General features: G+C 42.2%; 1 protein-coding gene across 4 annotated transcripts in view; it reads right to left on the reverse strand.

Moving 5' to 3' along the window:
• MAP7 (microtubule associated protein 7) overlaps window positions 1-19606 on the reverse strand; it is a 174039-nt gene that overhangs the window by 134728 nt on the left and 19705 nt on the right. The window contains exons 1-2 of one of the 4 annotated variants that reach the window (XM_019795065.2): window positions 17949-18583; window positions 17419-17558 (exon numbers count right to left, since the gene is read on the reverse strand). The exons of 1 other annotated variant lie outside the window; for it this stretch is intronic. In XM_019795065.2, coding sequence (XP_019650624.1) covers window positions 17419-17551 — 133 coding nt within the window. In that variant the 5' untranslated portion in view covers window positions 17552-17558; window positions 17949-18583. Of the gene's footprint in view, window positions 1-17418; window positions 17748-17948; window positions 18584-19606 lie in introns of those variants that run through there. 2 more of the 4 variants (XM_034669185.1, XM_034669188.1) reach the window with 2 other exon arrangements.

Here is a 19606-nt window from a genome sequence, read left to right on the forward strand (position 1 = left end):
AGTAGGTCACATACTCTTTGTGTTTTGTTTTTACAACCGTTTAAGATATAAAAAAACAAAACAAACAAAAAAACTGTGTATATGCTCAATGCCACTGAACTGTACAGCTGATGGTTACAATTGCAAATTTTATGTGATGTGTTTTACTGCATAAATAAAAAAATAAATAAATAACCATTCTTAACTCTTGGTTCAGAAACAGCCCAGAGTCAGACCTGCCTGCAGGTTGTAGTCTGTAGTCTGCCAACCTCTGATGCATCACTGATATATACTTCTTAGAAGAACTCGGTACCAGCACGGGTTTCCTTGATTTAGCAAATAAACTCTAACCTTTATCAAAAAGATCTGAAACACAATCAATGGGCAGCCATTGAAATTTACCAACAGAAAAGTTGGGGGAGAGCAAGGTCAAGGCAGCAGAGGCCACCCTCACCCTTATGGGTTCCTCCAGTTTCTGGGAAGAAAAAAAACTTGCTCATCTACTCAGGGAAAAAAAAATGTATGACAGACTCGACCTACTTTGTGAGGAGTAGGAAAAGGGAAGATAACCTTGAGGTCATTCTGTGCACTGAACGTAAAATGTCTACCTTTGTGGTTATTGAGTTTGTTTTGCTCTGTAGAGAAAGAAGAGTGGTAGAAAAGGACAGATTCACTCCTACAGACCTCTTTTCAGGACCTACAGGTCTAGCAAGTGCTTAAAATTGGGTTGAAGCTCAAAAGATAAGATCATTCAAAGATTAAAGAATCCTCCAAAGACAGGCTCAGTTTTTGTTTTTGTTTTTTATTGTAGCCTCCAGCCAAATTCCAAGTCTGGAAGCATAAAGTGACCACTAAAAGGCAGTGTGTTACCCAAAGAACTCTGACCGAGATCTTGCCAAGAAGGGAGGGCAGGAGGTACAGCTGAAGAAATGTAAGGAAAATGACCCAAAGGGGAGGGGGGCAAAAACAACAACAAAACCCCAGACACCTATGACATGGCTAATGTTGCAAAGTACCAAAATACCAAGAGTAATCTTTAAGAGTGTGAACTCTACCGTCACAGACCTAAATTCTAATTCGGACTTTACTATTCCCTAGCTGTGTGATCCTGATCGAGTTACTTAACCTCCCTGAGTCTCCATTTTGTCATCTATGAAGAGGCTTGTAATAGTTATCTCTACTCAGCACGCAGCAAATGCTCGATAAATATTGGCAATTATTATTAAAAACTTACTCTGATAAAAGTTTCAAATTCCACAGGTTTCATGGGCATCCCAGGCCAGGAAATCTATTGCTCACAATCTCTACATTGTTCCCATCAATGGAATTTTCCTTCTCAACTCCTTCTTTATGGAACATACTGTTAATATTTGACTTTTCAGTTAATCCTAACATTTAAGTGCATTTGCAGATGTAAGGAGGATCTGTCTAGCTGTGGCCTCGAGTTAGCCAAGCGCAGTAAAACTCCTTTCACTGATCTTGAATCACACTGGAACTAACTCTAATTAAAATCTTTCAGGGTTTTACAGTAATGTGAGAGACACTACCTTTCCTTAAGAATAGGAATCCTGAAGGAGCAAAGTGTTGTGCTCATGGTTACACTCCCAAAGTGGCACTTCTAGCTGGCTCACAGAGGGATCTGAATGGCAAAAAGTAAACTTCCAATTTCAAAGGTTTTTAAAAAGCAGGCATTGAAAAATCTGTGATTTATTAGCAATCACATCCTCCAATCTGAAACATTTTCCTAAATTTTTGTTTTAAGAACATAAGCTCATTTTTTTATACACTAGAAAAAAAACATTTTCCAGCACTATCTAGTAACACAAGCTTAAGAATATTTTGGGGGGAAAATCTTATTAGGATAACCACTGATAGATTTTAAAGTGGAATATCTCCTTTCCAAACCATCGGTAAGATGCACAGAAAAAAAAAAAAGACATGGGGGAAAATACATCCAAGTGTCAACAATGATGTCTCTCAGAATGATCATTGTTATTTTTAGTCTCTCTTTTTTAAACTCCTTTTTTGGTAATCCGTACACCCAACATGGGGCTCGAACTCACAACCCCTTCGCAGCCCCGAGACCAAGAGTCACATGCTCTTCCGACTGAGCCAGCCCAGCACTCTGATTTTTAGTCTCTTTTTAATATATATTTTGTAGTTTGCAAACTTGTTAAAAATCATCACATGCTACTTATACACTGAGTAAAGAAAATAACCAAGGCAGACCTGATAAACTAAAAATTTTTCTTTATTCTTTTGTGGGTTGAAATAGGTTACTGTATCAGACACTTAACCTTTAGGTTACACGAATTCAGAGCCAGAAGAACGGTGACTGTCAACCAATCCCTCCAAGTCTCAGTTTCCTTGCCATAAACTCTGAAGGACGGGGAGCAAAAGGGCTCACTTGCCTTGCACTTCTTCTGTTGTATCACAGCAAGCAGACTGAGCGGGTGACTTGACGCCTGACAGAGGGGTCTGAATGATGGGCCACCTCTTCCTAGCTGTGTTATTTTGGGCTAGTCACTTCACCCCGGAACTTCAGTATTCTATCTGTGTAACGTGGAATTGAGAACTAAATGAGAACACATTGAAAAGCCCCCTGCAGGGCCTCTCACATGGTAAATGCTCCATTCATAGCTGTGGTTCTCATTTCTACTACCAACCCAATACTACAAAGCTGGAAATGGAAATATTTTCAGATCTTCCTTCCTATTCCTTTCTCTTTAATCGTATACATCTTTTATTTTATCCCAGTTATTTATCCAAATTCTCTGCCCCAATGTATTATATACATTCCAAACCACGTACAGAACCATCAAACCACAAGTAAGTCATAGCATGACTTAACTTTCGTTGTACTTATGCTTCCACAGTTCAGAAAATAAACAAATCCATCATGACTTGCTCACATGCAGCTCTCAGATAAGGATCAGGAGGAAACAGTGAAGTTCCTATCACGGGTTTTCTCTTCTCTACTCACTGGCACATCAGAATGAAGGGAGGGTCAGAGCTGCTGCCTGAGGCTGCAGAATTAAGGACCCTTCCCATGAATTCAGAGCCAGCCATGGCTTCACGGACCAGAGTCTGGCACTCACCGAGGTCGAAGCTGCCTCCCACTCCCATAGCAAGAACCAGAAAAGGTTGAAATGCCTTTTTGTGCATTTTTTTCCACCAGCAGCCAAGCTAGGTTTATAGACTTCTGTTATGTAGCAAGTGTCCAAGTCTGACTTTAAGAGAAATTCATATACATCAGGGCTTGTCAAAGAATCTACCAGAAGCCATTCTTTAAAAATCTAAACCATCCATTTACAACAGACCAGCTCGCAGCTTTGGCACCATATAGTGGCAAACGAAGACTTTCCTAAATGATGCTTTGCATGCATGCAAACACACAAACACTACAGAATTTCCCCAACTGGGCTGTCTGTACACCCCATACAAACTCATTCCGTGGCCAAATAAGTCTATGACATTCCTTTCTTGGTAATTTGTAAGAGCATATTAAATGTCCTTACAAGTCCTATAGTATAGAAAGAGATTTCCTAAACTGATCTGAGTTAGAATCACTCTTTGTTGGTACACCCGTTAACACCCTGCAGGATGAATGACCTGCAGAACACTGGCTTGGGAAACATAACTCTACAGCTTAAGACGTGCAGCCCCGCGTGGCAGGGCACCACGTGGCAGGGCACCAGCAAGGAAGGTGATTCACGAAGGGAGGTGGCACCAGTGCAGGTGGCCTTGTTCATGAACACATCAGACATCCCTTGGGAAATGCCCAAAATTTTGAGAGGGACGCTTTGTGGGAGCTAGGGGTCCTGAATCAATGAGTTGCAGCAATGACCAAGGTAATTTTGCAAAGGTATGATTATACTATGTATGGCTCTCCTCCCAGAAATTCAGATTGCACCCTTGTAATTGAGATAGATACAGAGCACGGAATACAGATTTCCACGCCTCACACACCCCACCCCCCCGTCCCGGCAAAGTAACTTTCTTTTTCCAGGAAAATGAGGCAACCATACAATCTATCATGACATGTGGCTGAGCTGAGGGCATAATCGAAGACTCCAGACTAGCAGTCTACAAGTCTAAGCTTCCTCTTGTTACTAAAATAGCCTCCACAATAAAAGTAAACCCACAGTCACGTATGGCTAACTCCCTACCTTTTAATTATTCATGTTAATGCCTTACATTTGTAGAGTTTATACTTTACAAATGCTAATCAGGCCCAAGGATTACATGAATAATGGAAAGCCACAAATAATTACCAAATCTGACTTTAAGCAAAGTTTTCAACACATGCTCTCCCTAGAAATCTTCCCCAAACACTACCTCCCCCCCTCCTCTCCACTTACATTCTTCATCCTAAAAGAAACCTTAGTATAATTAGTTTTGTCAGGAAGACCAACCTAATTTTCATACTTTGCTTTTCCTCTGGTAGCACGAATAGTACCAGATATAGCACCTAATAGTAAGGAAGGTGAATGACCAGACGAAGTACTAATAAGAGAAAAACAAAAGGCTCAGGCCCAGAAACGAGACGCACTATTTGAAAAGGAGAATCTGAAACCGGCTCTAATGCCTGGCCACTGTGTCAATGGAGAAGATAATTGCCTTCCCCTCTGTTCTGCATGGCGGTGGTACCATCTGTTTCTTCCCTCAGTGATTCCCCATACCTGCCAAGAACAATGAGCTTTAAACCAGATTATTGATGCAGCAGTTTCCCTCCCCTCCTCTAGGGGGGAAAAAACCACCCAAACAATACTGGTGTTCCCATTATTAACAAAACAAAACAAAACAAAACAAAACAAAACAAAACAAAACAAAACACTACATTAGCTAATGTCCAATGTCGATAATTAAAACCAAACGCCATTTCATAGCAATCCAACTGGCAAAAATCAGAGTGTCTTACTAAATCCAGTCTAAGTGAGGATATGGGGAAATGTGGACCTTCATATACTGTAGGTGGGACTATGCTGAAAAAATGAGTTTGGAAAAGCAACTTGGCACATGAGAATGCACACACTACTTCTAGGAATATACCAGAGAAACCTGCATATACGTCCACGAAGAGGTGTACAAATGGTTATTGGGGCACAATCCATAGTAGCAACAGGACTCAACAAAAAAACTAATCGTCTCTGTCCATCCATTGGAAAATAATAAGTAAACTGGAAAAGTCACACTGAAGAATTAAACTGTGGTAAAGTCCTATTATAACATTCCATGCAGCAGTTAAAACGAACTATAGTGATCGCTTTGGATTGGTATTTCAAAACTTGAGGGGAAAAGTACAAACTGGCAGCTTGATATATTAATATGATATAATTTATATGATTTAAACACACAAATTTTTTAAAGATATCTCCATGTAGTAAAAGTAAAGAAATAGACAGGAAGAGTACATGTTATCTGCCTGGGAAGAGGAAAGGAAGGGGGGATAGGGAGGGACAGAAGGAGAAAGACCATGGAAGGATACATAGGAAACTGTGATGTCAGCCATAATATTTTTTATTTATATTCCCCATAAATATTATGTATTTTAATATAAAATTTTTGGTCTAGGTCCCAGGGTATTTTTTCAATTTTTATTTTTATTTTTTTAAAGATTTTATTTATTTGTCAGAGAGACAGAGAGTGAGAGAGTGCACAAGCAGGGGGAGTAGCAGGCAGAGGGAGAAGCAAGGAGCCCAACATGCGACTCGATTCCAGGACCCTGGGATCATGACCTAAGCTGAAGACAAACGCTTAACAGACTGAGCCACCTAGGTGCCCCACACACAGGGATTTATACGGTTAGCTGTTTTCTAAACTTTTTTTCTTAAAATAACGTTCAAAGTATTATAAATTACAGCCTTCTTTTATTTATTTTTTTTTAAAGATTTTTTATTTATTTATTCGACACAGATAGAGACAGCCAGCGAGAGAGGGAACACAAGCAGGGGGAGTGGGAGAGGAAGAAGCAGGCTCATAGCGGAGGAGCCTGATGTGGGGCTCGATCCCAGAACGCCGGGATCACGCCCTGAGCCGAAGGCAGACACTTAACCACTGTGCCACCCAGGCGCCCCTACAGCCTTCTTTTAAAAGCCAAAATGAATGAAAAAAAAATAGTGGACTGAGAAAATTATACAACCTTACAACAATGTGCAAGGTGAAAGGGGACTGGGCTATCAAGCCATGAAGAAGTAGCTTCCTGAATATTGACTCAAGAACACAACGAAACATTTCAAACACACTTCAGTGTCTTTATTTTTGTGTGGCCAATATAAAAGTGGCTCAGAGTACTATTACGAAAGTAATTGTCTAGGAAAATGAGTTCATTAGAAATATTTTCTATAGGTTATACAATCACTAGGCATCTGAAATTATTTTCAAGTTAAAAAAAGTTATAAGTAGGGGCTACTGGGTGGCTCAGTTGGCTAGTGTTTGCCTTTGGCTCAGGTCATGATCTTGGGGTCCTGGGATCGAGCCCCACATCCGGCTCCCTGCTCAGTGGGGAGTCTGCTTCTCCCTCTGCCCCTCCCCTGCTCATGCTCTCTCTCTCTCTCAAATAAATAAATAAAATCTTAAAAGAAACAAAAAAAGAAATAGAAGAAAAACAGTCTTTAATTATTGCGTTCTCATAAAGCAAGTGCAACTTTCAACTGGTTTTAAAAGTCTCCTAAAATTTAGACGTTTTAGCAGCAATACTGGGTTCTTAGAACTACTAAAATTAAGCTATCAAACTACAGAAACTTTCCAAATAACATTTGGTACCACTTACACACTAGATTTTTAGTGCCAGGCATAGTTAGGAGCATGCTTTATGTATCTTACCTAATCCTTAACCCTATGAGATAGGAGATGCTATTATCCCTGGTTTATAGATGAAGCAAGTGGGCACAGAAAGAAATACCAAGCATCATGCCTGAGGCATAAAGCTGCAGTCAGTTTTGCGACATCCTAGAGTCCAAGTTATTAATTCCTCCACACGTTGTCTCTAGGAGACCACAACCCTGTGCAGAGGGGAACAACCTCAATTCAACATCTACTTTCACATACAAGCCCCCATTTTAAACTTCAGAGATACTTCTGTGACACTCAGAGATACTTCTGTGCCTTGCTCATTTTACTGGCCAGAAAATTTGGCCTCCCCTAGCGACCACGCTGTCAAAGGCCTGTCACGTCGTTAGAAGTCCTGAGACATTACTGCGATTCTGAAAAGGACGTCTTCATCAGCATCAGGAAAAGGAGACTTGTTTTTCTCAGTCTGTTAATTTAGAGATACAGTATATTCTGAATTTCGGCCCCAGCACATTCTGCCACCCTAACTGTCCTAAGTGATGCAGGATCCAGTGTGCTTGCTGAGGCTTCATTCGGGGACGCCTGCTCTCCTTCAGTCAACATCTTAGGAGAATGAACTTGACGTCTCCAGGCCCCGGGGGAGGCAGCAGATTAAGTGCTTCAGGCTCACTGGGGGGAATCGCCAATCACAAACCAGGACGGTTTTATTGTTTCTGTTTTTCTTTGCTTAACTTTCACGCTAAAATGTTGCAGTAAAGTTTTAAGATAAAATAGGCTAGAGGACAACATAAACAGCTACACATCCAGCCAAAAGATTTGCTGTTACCTAGAACCATTAAAGAGTCATTAATCTTGGGGCAGGGGGATCAAATCTAGGACACTGGGAATGACTGTGACAGTACTGTCGGAAGAAAGGAATTCAAGAAACACCAAAAGTCCTGAATTGAAGTTTTGCTTTTTAACATGTCACCTGGAGCAGTGTGGACTCATTCTTTAACCCTGTTCTCCTGAATAGTACAGATCAGTAATATTAATCCCCCTCATGAAGCATCAGTAGTAGTCATGGTCCACAAGAAATTCTCAGATGGGGCGTGGAGCATTCCATTTGCTTTTCTCTTATCTATGATGTTTCACCAAAAAGCATGTCACTGGCCACATAACCATAATCATCCCTTGACACTCGGGATTTAGTTAAATCCAGTGTTGGTGGCCAATAGTCCTTTTAAATGTTACCTTCTTCTTCACATCAAATGAAAACAGAAGTTCCTCATTCCTCTCTTACATTGCAGAGTTTTAATGAGAATAATGCTATTTAATACATCCTCATGTTCACAGCAAAGTGGCAGAAAAGTTGGATGTTAAAGTGAGGTGGAGGGGATGAGACGCAGGGTGAGTATCAGCTACCATGTGATATGATGAAAACAACCGGCCATCAGCAGAAGGGCTCATCAGACGGGGAGAGAGCGAGAAAGCGAAACAGACGGGGCGCCCGGGTGGCTCAGGTGGTCAAGCGTCTGCCTTCGGCTCAGGTCATGATCCCAGGGTCCTGGGATCAAGCCCCACATCACATTGGGCTCCCTGCTCAGTGGGGAGCCTTCTTCTCCCTCTTCTTGTGCTGCTCCCCCTGCTTGTGCTTTCTCTGCTCTCTTTCCCATTGTCAAATAAATAAATAAAATCTTTAAAAAGAAAGAAAAAAAGAAAGAAAGAAAGAAAGAAAGAAAGCAAGCAAGCAAGCAAGCAAGCAAGCGGGACAGACCCAAGCACACTTGCAGTAACACTCAGCAGCCCTAAGGAAGAAGGAAGAGGCTATGTGGGGATACTCCGAGCCTGCAAAGGACCAGGCATAGATCCAAGTGCATCGCTGAGATGGTTACCCATGACTTCCACGCTTGGAAAGAGGACAAGTGAGCTGGAAGGGTACTAATGACTGTGAGAACAGAGGGTTCAGGAGCATAAGGGTCATGCAGGGGATGAAGGGTTCAGAAGATGTGAGTGCCTGGTGCAGGCAGGAGGTTGAACTCACATAGCTGGCGAGACCTAGCATGTTGTCCAGCATGGTACAGACACAAAAAAATCAGTGTTTGCTGAGTCTGAAGTCTGTGGGTGCCCAGGGGAATTTCTGAGTTCATGGGATTGTAGATGGAGTGCTAGTAAGTCCCAACACAGACCTACACTACCTAAATGGAGTTGAAGTGAAGGTCACGTAGCATCAGAGTAAATGCCAAGGTCACTGCAACTTGTGGCAGTGGAGAAGATTTTGCACTTAGAATGTGAGAAAATGTCAAGTTCATTGGTGATTGGAAGTGTTGACCCAAGTGGTCAGTTTGGAGTTCCATTCATGACTCAGGCTAACATTAATATAATAAGACTCTAAACTACTAGATTAGGATCAGGGAAAGGATTCACCACTGCAGTGTCACAGAAGAATCAGAGGTAAGAGACTCAAAAAAAGAAAACATGATTCCCAAAGTCAGCCCAGGGTAAAAACCCAGAGTGCTGAGGTTTGGAATCCTAACACTGAGGTTGCCACTTTGCACCTTTATATATTGCTGACGGAAAGGTCTGTGCCAGGAACCATCCACCTTCAAAGAACCTGTTTTTCTGGACCTTGGGGAAAAAAGAAAAAGGCTGATGCGGAGATGGTATTATAAAAGAGAGACAGAAAAGGAAAATTCTCAGCGTGGCTTAATGAAGTTCGCTGGGATGGGTGGGGGTCCAGAGGGCACATGACCGGGAACATACTGGACAGCTGTCTGCAGCAGCTCCTTCCTGACCCACAGAGAAGCAGGTGGCAGTGGGAGCCGCTACTGGTCACAGAGCTCTGAAAGAGTAAGTCATCGAGGATTCGTTTCTTATGTAATTTCCCCTGGACTTAGAACTTTTAGTTTATAGTCACAATAGCGAATTTCAGTTGTTCAAAGGCAGGTAAACACTTGTAATACTTTAAACATGGCTGTAATGGGTACATACCACAAACTTAAAATGGACATTTGATAGTGAGCTCCTGTAGTGCAAGGAAAGATGACAGTAGAAGGTGCTTCTGGAATGCTCTGGCACTGGAATTTGGTCCAGGTCAGTCACTGTAAAGTCTGAACACTCTCCCAGACATAAGGTCCTAACAGGAAAGTAACTACAAGTCCTCTCTGCATGAGGGCTAGAGGGCAAAGGTCTGTAATACGAAAGTCACCATCCGATCACCTGGCAGGGTGATGATTGACCCAGTATCTCAAGGTCTTTGCCGGATTCAGAACACAGTCCTGGACCCTGGAATGTTCCAAGGCTTGGACAGACAGCCTCGCCTGCTGTGCTTCCTCATCTTCTCTGGCTGACAGTGTCAGTGTGTCATCTCTCATCAGTTGTTGTGTAATAAATATCTAGGGAGCCTCAATCACACATGAGGCCCTGTATCAGGTGCTAGGGACACAGTGTGAATCTAATAGTCACACTCACTGCCCTCTCAGAGTTTAGTCAAGTTGGAGAGATTTTTAACACTACTCAGCAAACACGATCTACAGTTTGGCTGGAGCAACAGAGGACAAGTTCATGATCCTAGGAAAGCCTAGAACATGGGACCCAGCCTGATCTGTGGACACTCTTGAGGAAAGGACATTTAAACTGAAGGAGAAATAGAAGGTGACCAGGTATAGCAAAGCAGGGGGAGGAGAACCAGCTACAGCACACACCAGGTGGAGGGACGAGCTCTACCTCAGGATACAAAGACCCACCGGCATCTACGTTTAACAACACCAGTATGCATCCAATACGGTGCCTGCAGTAAATGTTCGCAGCACTTACTGCTGACTCATGAAAGAAACAAGACCACCACAGAGAAATGAAAGTATTGAGATACAAGACAGAAACTGACCAAATTCAGGACAAGAGATCTTGGTGCTGAAAATAGCATGAGAAGAAAAACAGCCCACAGAAAGCTGGTAGCCCCAAATCTGAGTGCCGATAACCTAAGTCCCTGACAGAAACCTGCCCACAAGCCTAGGACATTTCCATCAAGCAACACACACACACACACACACGAAGGTAAAAAAAGAACAAAAAACTCCACAAGTAGAAATTTTGAGCAAAAACTCCTTTCCAAGGTGGCACAGGATCATGGCTATTGTTCCCTGAAGAAGGCAGACCAGAAGTTTTCCATTAATCCCAAGGAATAAAAGGTACACTCCCTTAATCGTATTTGAAATAACAAGTGAGGTGCTCTGACATAATGGTAATTTATTTCCTTCACTTCACACGACACAATTACAGGGTATTGCAATGAGTAATCTACCTGACATCTAACATACGATCCGCATGAATACACACAGGACAAGGATCCAGTCACATATACCTATTGTGGACAAGAGACTAAAAGGGCCTCAGGAAAATGGCAGGCCTCCTGGAAATTTTCACTCACAAGCTAGTTAAGGTAAAAGGCAGGAGATTAGACCAGAGAAACTGTCTATAATGGACATGTACTGGACAGACAGAGTATGTTAATAGGAGTTATCAGAAAAGTTGCCATTTGTAGTCAAATGTCCCACTTTTTATAAATACCATTTAATGAGCCCCAAATATTTTCCAGAGGGTATGCTAAATGCTTATCATATCTCTAATCCTCACCTCCACCTGTGAGCGCAGTATGATTAATTTCATTTTACAGCTCAGAGCCTGAAGCTTGGAAAGGTTAAGAACTGTAACTTGCCTATTTCCACATGTAGCAATTTTTCTATCACATCACACAGTCTCTCACCCCACAGTAATTCTGAATATCTAATAACCTTGGCAAACTTGGGTGTAGCCACTAATAGTCCATCTGGTGAAACTTTTCCCAACATATAAACTGAGAGCCCTGATAGTAGCAGGTTCTGAATATCTATAGTTCTCTACGGGAGCTCAGAGGCAATAACTACAATTTTGTCTTTGCATTTGTATGGAGATTTTGTGCTACATTGTTTCAGAAGGGTTTCAAAAGGGGTCCCCAGAGATTCCAACCTTCCAACTGGACTCCCAAGTCACCCCTCAACAAATGCACTTGATGCTTGACCTTGTAAGTAACCCTACGAGGAGGCACCACACCAACCTCCGTAATGTTATTCCCAGTGATGGTTTTAGGCTGACTGGTTGCGCTGAATCCACAGACTATCTTGCTACTACTTTGTTAGGCCTGAAACTGTGAACATAATTTTCTTTGCTCAATATGCCTCAGCTCCATTCTTATTTCACACTTCACACTGGACCCAGAATGGTAAATTCTCTGGAATCTGGACAGAATCTATTAAATCTCGAATAATCATCACTGGGCAGAAAGCCTAAGAAAATGGAACTTGCATTTTATAGTCAGCAAAAATATTCATCAGTGCCCGGGTAAACACTTCAAACAAATGTCTTCTGTCCATCTGTGGTACACTTTGGGTCTTTGTATCTAGATCTGAGGCATAATGAGGTATGACTTGCCTTTTGAAGCTGACGAATCTAGAACATAAACTTAATACATAGAGGGCCCAATAAATGGGCTCTTCTAAATGCTAAGAACTGAGAATTAAGATGAATTCTCTCAATAAAACTTCCTTTGTTGATGTGAAGGTGTTAGCTTCTGCTCAAAACACGGTTAATGTGCCTGCAAATGACCTGATAATTTTTTAGTAACAACGAACTGAATTTAAAGTTGCCCTTTGAGGTACGCTGATGTTAGTGGAAAAGGATACTCAATTCCACTTTCTAATAAATAATACGTAAGATTTATCAGCTGGGAGATTTTCACCAAATACATGCGTTTGGTTCCTATGGTTAGCGTAGTCAATTATTTTAGCTCTACTGATTACAGCTCTTGAAACACGCACATAATTTTTAAACTTTTTAGTTTTAGACAGCAAGCAAATTCCAATGCATATAGTAGTACCTCACCGTATAAAAAATTTTGGTTATGTAGAGGTCAAATCACGTTCCCCTTGTATAGTGATACCTGTGGTAATTCCTACTGTAACACAGAATGCCTGGGAGACAGTTCTGCTCACTCAACAGGTATTCACAGAGCATCCAATGAGTGCAAGCCATACATCAGATGTTGTGGTCCTTGTTCCTAACATCCCCTGTTGTTATTTTATATAAATGCTTTGAATAAAACATGACATTTCGGGTCTCTTCAGCAAATAAAATTTATGCTGATCAATTTGACTTTAAGATTTCCTCCTAAGAGATCCCCAATAGGGATCTTTGATATTATTGCTCTTGTGAACTATACTTTTGCCTCACTAGCTGTACAATTCTACTGCCAGAAGTTTTTGCTTAGTCCTGAAATGGCACAAATAAAGACACTGGGAACAGACAACAGTCCAAGTCTTACAGAACAAAAGAGGAAAAAAAAAACTAAAAAAATGAGGGAGAATGATTCTAGAATGGCATTCGCACTTCTTGACATGATACTCCTTTTTGGAAAAAAAAAAAAAGACTCATGACTTACAAAGAGGACATTACAATTGTTAGATCATCACCAATCCAATAGGAATATAAATGGTAAATGGTAGATCATATTTCATTTGGAAACCTTAACTGGCAGAAATTCTACCGTTAGAGTGGATAAGCCAAAAGAAAAGAAATTACTGCAGGCTCCATAAAAACACATTTTAACAAAAAGGCAGGGGGAGGGGAAAAGGGAGAAGGAGAGCAGTTTCCCAGAACTACTGTGTCCTGATTGCAAGGAGAAATTTTTTTTTTTTTTTAAAGATTTTATTTATTTATTCGACAGAGATAGAGACAGCCAGTGAGAGAGGGAACACAAGCAGGGAGTGGGAGAGGAAGAAGCAGGCTCATAGCAGAGGAGCCTGATGTGGGGCTCCATCCCAGAACGCTGGGATCACGCCCTGAGCCGAAGGCAGACGCTTAACCGCTGTGCCACCCAGGCGCCCCCGCAAGGAGAAATTTTATTTCTTTACAATCTATCTGCAATTTGCTAACAAAATGGGCAGAAGGCATTAACCTAGATACTAACAAAGTAGTCAGTTTAATACCACCTTGTAAACATGTGCCTTCTTTTTTCCACCAAAGAAAATGATGAATAGTATAATGGAAAACAACAGAACATGGTAGAATCCCTGATCACTCCCAGGTAAAGGCAATGTGTTAAAGAGTAACAGGATTAACCTATCAGATAACATCCAAACATCAAAATAGTTACATTGGAAGGACAATCCTAATATGATCAACATTTCTTAGTATTCTTATGTAAGACTGCCAGAGCCTGCGCAAATTATTTTTTAAATGTTGAGTTAATCTCCATTCAGTAATGTTCCATGCACTCTGCAATTTCTTATACAGAAGAATAGTCTTGGCCCTTGAGAAGCTTATAGTCTAGAGAAGGGCAAGGACGTAGGCACAGATGCTTTCATTATACTCTGAGCCCTTCCCCTGATTTCAGTTTATATTCTTGCGTTATTGGTACATAGTGGTCTTCCTTCAATAGAGAGATAAACACCTCTGAGAACAGAAACCATGCCAATTACCTTTGCACCACCTCCACAATGCCCCAGCAAAGTACTCTGTGCTTTTAACAAGTGTTGGTTTAGGGAGAAAAGGTCTTTTTACTTATTAATGACACTGTGCTCAGCAAAACTCACCGTAAGGTAGGTCTGCCTTGAAACCTAAGCAAGGGCATTTAGTCATTGCAGTACCTAAATAAGTTCTCCTGTGCCAGCCCTCAGGTCAGCATTACACTGAGGCTTGGGTTCTAGGGGTGTAAGAGCAGAAGCCCAGCTCACTCCCAATTATTGCCTAAATGTTATTCGGCAATAATAGCAAGACATGTAAAATATTTACATCCCTACTGATTACAGGGAGAGAAATTTTGCCTTCAAGAACTGAGCTAGTCGACCAGCTAACTGAACTACTGTCTCACCCCACCAGAGTAATTTTGAAGCCACCATTGGGAGTCCAGACAGTAATCGGTATGTTCATTCCACTGAGTCCATTAGGATGGTTACCCAAGAGTAGAGTATTTGGAAAGATGCAACTTGTCATTAACCCAGAGTAATCCTGGACAGGAGCGTTTGCCTTATTGAGTTTAGATAGCAAACTTCTTTATCCCTGGTAATGACAGAATAAAGATACTTAGCACGAAAACCAGGGCACAGTTGGCTGATTAGACCACAGAGCAGGCAAAAAAGAAAACAAAGCTTCTGATTGTTTATCTTAACAGTAACCCATAAAAGATAATCTGCATGTCATCTTGCTATGATGCTATAATTTAGAAAATAAAAGTCCATTATATGTTGCAAACGATGATACTGGCAACCAGTGAGGAGTAAGTATAAGATTCGGAGCAGGCAAGAACATTTAGGTGGAAAAGGACAACTGAAACTGTCTATAAAGCCAGGTTACTGTGCCCCCTTGCAGGGAAGGGGCTGTCTGCTCCATCAGGCCTGACCATAACTGGCACCAGAAAGCAAGTAAGATGGGACAAAGCAGAGAGGACAAAGATTCAGATCACAGCTCTACAGACCAGAACTGTGTTGTCTAAGAAGGTAACCACTGGCCACGTGTGCCTCTTTAACTAAAAATCAATTAAAATTAAAAAATCAGTTTCCTAGTTAAAGTAGCCACATTTCAAGTGCTTCCAGCTACATGTGGTTTGTGGTCATCATATTGGACAGTGGACACACACAATATTTCCATCTCTGTTCTACTGACAAGGTTAGATTTGAACGTGGACATTCCCATTGCTCTGACAGACCTGATGAGAAATTCAGAACCAAGTCAGTAGTCTTATTCATCAAGAATCATAGAGATTTCCAAGGTTGTTTATTTTATTAGATGTGTCCATAAATTAGACACAGTTGGGGATATAAAGAAAGTCTGGACATTCTTATCAACATAAGATTTCCTCCTAGTCTTTTCCTTCTTTTTCCCCTTCATACAGGGAAAAGCAGAAAAGGAAAAATGGTAGGGGGTCAGAACCTCCTTAAGTCTCTCTTATCCAAAGAGTGCATGAATTGCCAAAAACAGATTTTTAGAAGCACCTACTTCCCTACCCTTCTTTCCTTTAAGTAAAATACTAAAGGCAAATGAAAACAAACAAAACACAGGAGAAAGAGAGGAATTCAAGAAAACTACTCAGAACAAAATGGATCACTACCCTAAATCACTGCTCCAAGATGCCTAAGGGAAAAGCGCCGCAAATAAAGAACATTTCCAAAAACACACAGTGGGCCCAATTCAACAGATCCACAGTAATTCAGAAAGTTACCACCTCCTAAGAGGCCAAATGATTTGCTACCAACAATTTAAAGTACTAGGTTTTCATCAAGGGCACACTCTGGTTCAACTGTCTAATTCCTGGGCAAAAAAAACTACACCGAATCCCCCACATCAGCCTCCTTTCGCCGCAGCGGTAAATTCCTCAAATCATTTGGTTCTAAGATAGAAGCTAGGTCTGATAGTGAAAGTCAACTACATGACTTAGAGTCTACTTATTAGAAATTCTCTGTATATGGTATTTTAAAAGTGAAGTAAAAATATACTTATGGATTTAAAGTGGACAGTTTCAATGATATTTAAGAAAAGCAAACTAAGATTCACTCAAGAACCAGGAAAAGAAAGCCAGTCATTTTCAGACACTGGATTCTATTCAAACACTTATTCTATCAGTGTTTAAATATTTGCCTGCTACTTTGCCATGCTACTGCTCTGTACCACACCGAGGAAAATTCGCTATCTTCATGACAGAACAATTTGAATGCAAGCTAGAAATTAATCACCACATGGAAACAACAAAACTGGTAATCTATTAGCTGAAGCGACGAATAGCTTATATAGTTTGGGGAAGGGGGTTGCAAGATAAAACTTAAAGTGCAAGCCCGAAAGCCCTTCTTCAAACAGGCATGATGTTGCCACCCCTGACAATTACAGCCCTGGGGGTGGGGGGTGCTGTGAGACAATGCTAAAACAATGCAGGACACAGGGATTTGAGAAGCCAGGCAAGCTGCTGCTCCGTTTCATCATTAGGAAAGAAATGCACAAGGATCAGACCTCTCCTTTCTGCACCCAGCACAAACCAACCTCCGTAGGGAGGTTCGGTAGCAGTTACCACCAGAAGTTATAAAGCCTCATGGTCCCCCCTCCCTGTCACCTAGCTTTGCCTCCTACACTGTGCTCAATATTTATTTACGTACTCTTCAAGCTCTCAGTATTTCAGAATAGAAAAGGCAGTAACATCTTGACCCTCTGCCCTTGGAAAGTGCACTCTTCCGTCACTTTAACTCATCCCCTTCCAAGGAGAAACTCTCCTTATTAAACAGAAATCACCGATGTGCCTAAGCAAGGTAGGGAGATGTTCATTTAAACCTGGATAACTCCTATTTCTTCCTCCTGGTTAGGACGGTGTCATGGGTAACTGTGCAAGTGAGCATGTGAAAATTAAAGATCTCCAGGCCAAGAAAGTAGCTTGGGTCAAAAAGGCAGCTGATCTGAAACCTGCCAAATCTGTTCCCCATTTCATGCATACACAGCTCTACAGAATGCATAAATACCACCAGCAAACAGTGCTAGGAGGTCACAAGCACGCCACACCGCATGGGTGCACACAGTTTGTAAATGTGCTACAGACAGTGTGGGAAATAGGGCTGGTTCCGGGTCCAACCAAAGGGTAGAGCTAATGCATACCTTTTGGTCTTCTGGAATTTCCATTCTTTTGCTGTTCATCTTCCTCATTAATGGTGAATAAACCAAGGGGAATTGGCCTTGCACTGGTCTTCTTCAGTCGCTCTTGTCGGATAGCTGTAGCTGATCCAGGCATACCGCGGCTACTTGTTTTTTAATTATTATTATATTAAAATATATGCTTATGTAATTGCAGCTCCCAGGAAGCTGCTAGTTTCTAAGCGGCCGGTTCATTTGAGCACTTGTAATAGATCCCCTATGGGTAAACAGTGTGCAAACAGCTGACAGATACTACCAGCCACTTGGCAACTGAGGCCCTGCAGTTCCCCCTCACCTAGCAGCAACCCCCCCACCTCCCCTCCACGCCCCCTCCCACTCACTCCCCGCAGGCATGTGGCTGGCTGGAGCTCGCTGCCTGCACACACGCTCCACACACACACACACACGCACACACACGCACGCACGCGCAGTCTCCTTCCGGAAAAGCCCCAGGAAAGGCACGCAGGGTCAGCTGCCTCCTTGCACTGCCTAACCTGTTCAGTCAGATCCCAGCTCTCCTGCGGCGGCACTTCTCCCCAGTCTTCTCCCCTGTCGCCGCACAGGAAAATACTGCGCACACGGCACAGAGGGGAAACCTCGATCTGCCTCTGTTCACGGTTGCCCTGACAACCGTGACCTGTCCTAATCCAGGAGGCGTGGGAGAGGCTGGGCGTCTGGGCCCGCGGGCTCCCGTCCGGGGACTCACCGCGGACCGCTGGGGCCAAGGGAGGAAGGCGGCCGGCGCGCTGCGCGGCTCCTTGTTCCTTTCCTCTCCCCCTGGCAGTGCGGAGGACAGACAGCGCTCTGCTAGACCGGCGGCAGGGCACTCCCCGGGACGGGGAAAGGGGCTCACGGCAAGAAGGCTTGTTCTTTTTTAGGGGACCGGGTTTTCAATGGGGACGCTGGGCCACACCTGGCATGAGGACTGGCACTGTCGTGCCCCTGAGACCTTCCAGAGTGAGCAGGCAGGGGGAGAAAACTGTGCCTATTCTCCCAAAGACAACAGTTTGCAATACCCCTTCTGCAGGTCAAGTTGAAAGGAGAGAAGCTACAATCCATCAAGGGGGAAATATCTGCCTTACCACAACCAGGCAACTTCCCCCTGGAATTCCCACTGCTCTGGGCCAGTCACTACCAGCGGTGCTGAGCAATCCTCAACACTTGACCCAGTTTTAGTTCTTTTTTGGATTGTTTTCTCCAAAGCATACAATCATGTGATTACTGTTTTCTCCTGAAATGAGCTTTCTCACTTAAGACTCTCCACTTCTAGACTCCCTGAAATTGTATGTGGAAAAAAAAAATTAAATTTATGGTAAGCGACACTGACAAGTGCCAAATTAAGAAAATAATTTTTGTTTTTGCCTCTTAATCAAAATCAAGTGTGCTTAGAAAGTCCAAAGCCCATTCTCCCACCCCAGACCACTCTCCTACTTTCCCCCTCAATACTTAACCTACTTACCTAAGAGGGGGCCCTGAGGATTCTAGCACCAGTACCCTCTCCAAATCCTTTGAATGGAAGAGTAACTGCTGACAATTCACTTAACTTTTCTCGGTGCCTTCGTTTTTGCTATAAAATTGAGGTGACATCATTTACCTTATAGGATTTGGGGAAAGGATTAAATGAACATAGTGGTAGCAGTAAGAAGTACTTATAAAAAGTAAAAGCAGGTGATATGTATAAGAAGCGTTATTTTATTTTTTTTTAAAGGAATCTCTACCCCCAACATGGGACTTGAACTCACGACCCCAAAATCAAGAGTTGCATGCTCTTCCAACTGAGCCAGCCAGTTGTACCCCTTTTACTTTTTATAACACATCTAAGTAGTCTATTTTTGCTTCATATTTAAGGTGTTTCCAGTTCAACTACCAACTCTATCAAGGAAGAGGTCTATTTTTTTTATCTACTAATATTGCCCAGGCCATCGCGGGAGATGTACTAGATGGTTAGCAAATCTACTCTGGGGAAACAAAAACAAAAGCAAAAACACCAAAACTACAGAAATCTTCCCCTCGAAGGCTGGGAAATTTAATTAAGGTTAACATGCGTTAGATGTGTAGATTGGGGAAATGTAGGAAATTTCTGATATTAAGTTTACTTAAATTCATGGTCATCTGTGTGATGGGTATTTGGAATTAAAAGTGAATGGGGTTG

The sequence above is a fragment of the Ailuropoda melanoleuca genome, chromosome 10 (assembly GCF_002007445.2).
Source record: "Ailuropoda melanoleuca isolate Jingjing chromosome 10, ASM200744v2, whole genome shotgun sequence".
In the NCBI taxonomy this organism is placed as follows: Eukaryota; Metazoa; Chordata; class Mammalia; order Carnivora; family Ursidae; genus Ailuropoda; species Ailuropoda melanoleuca.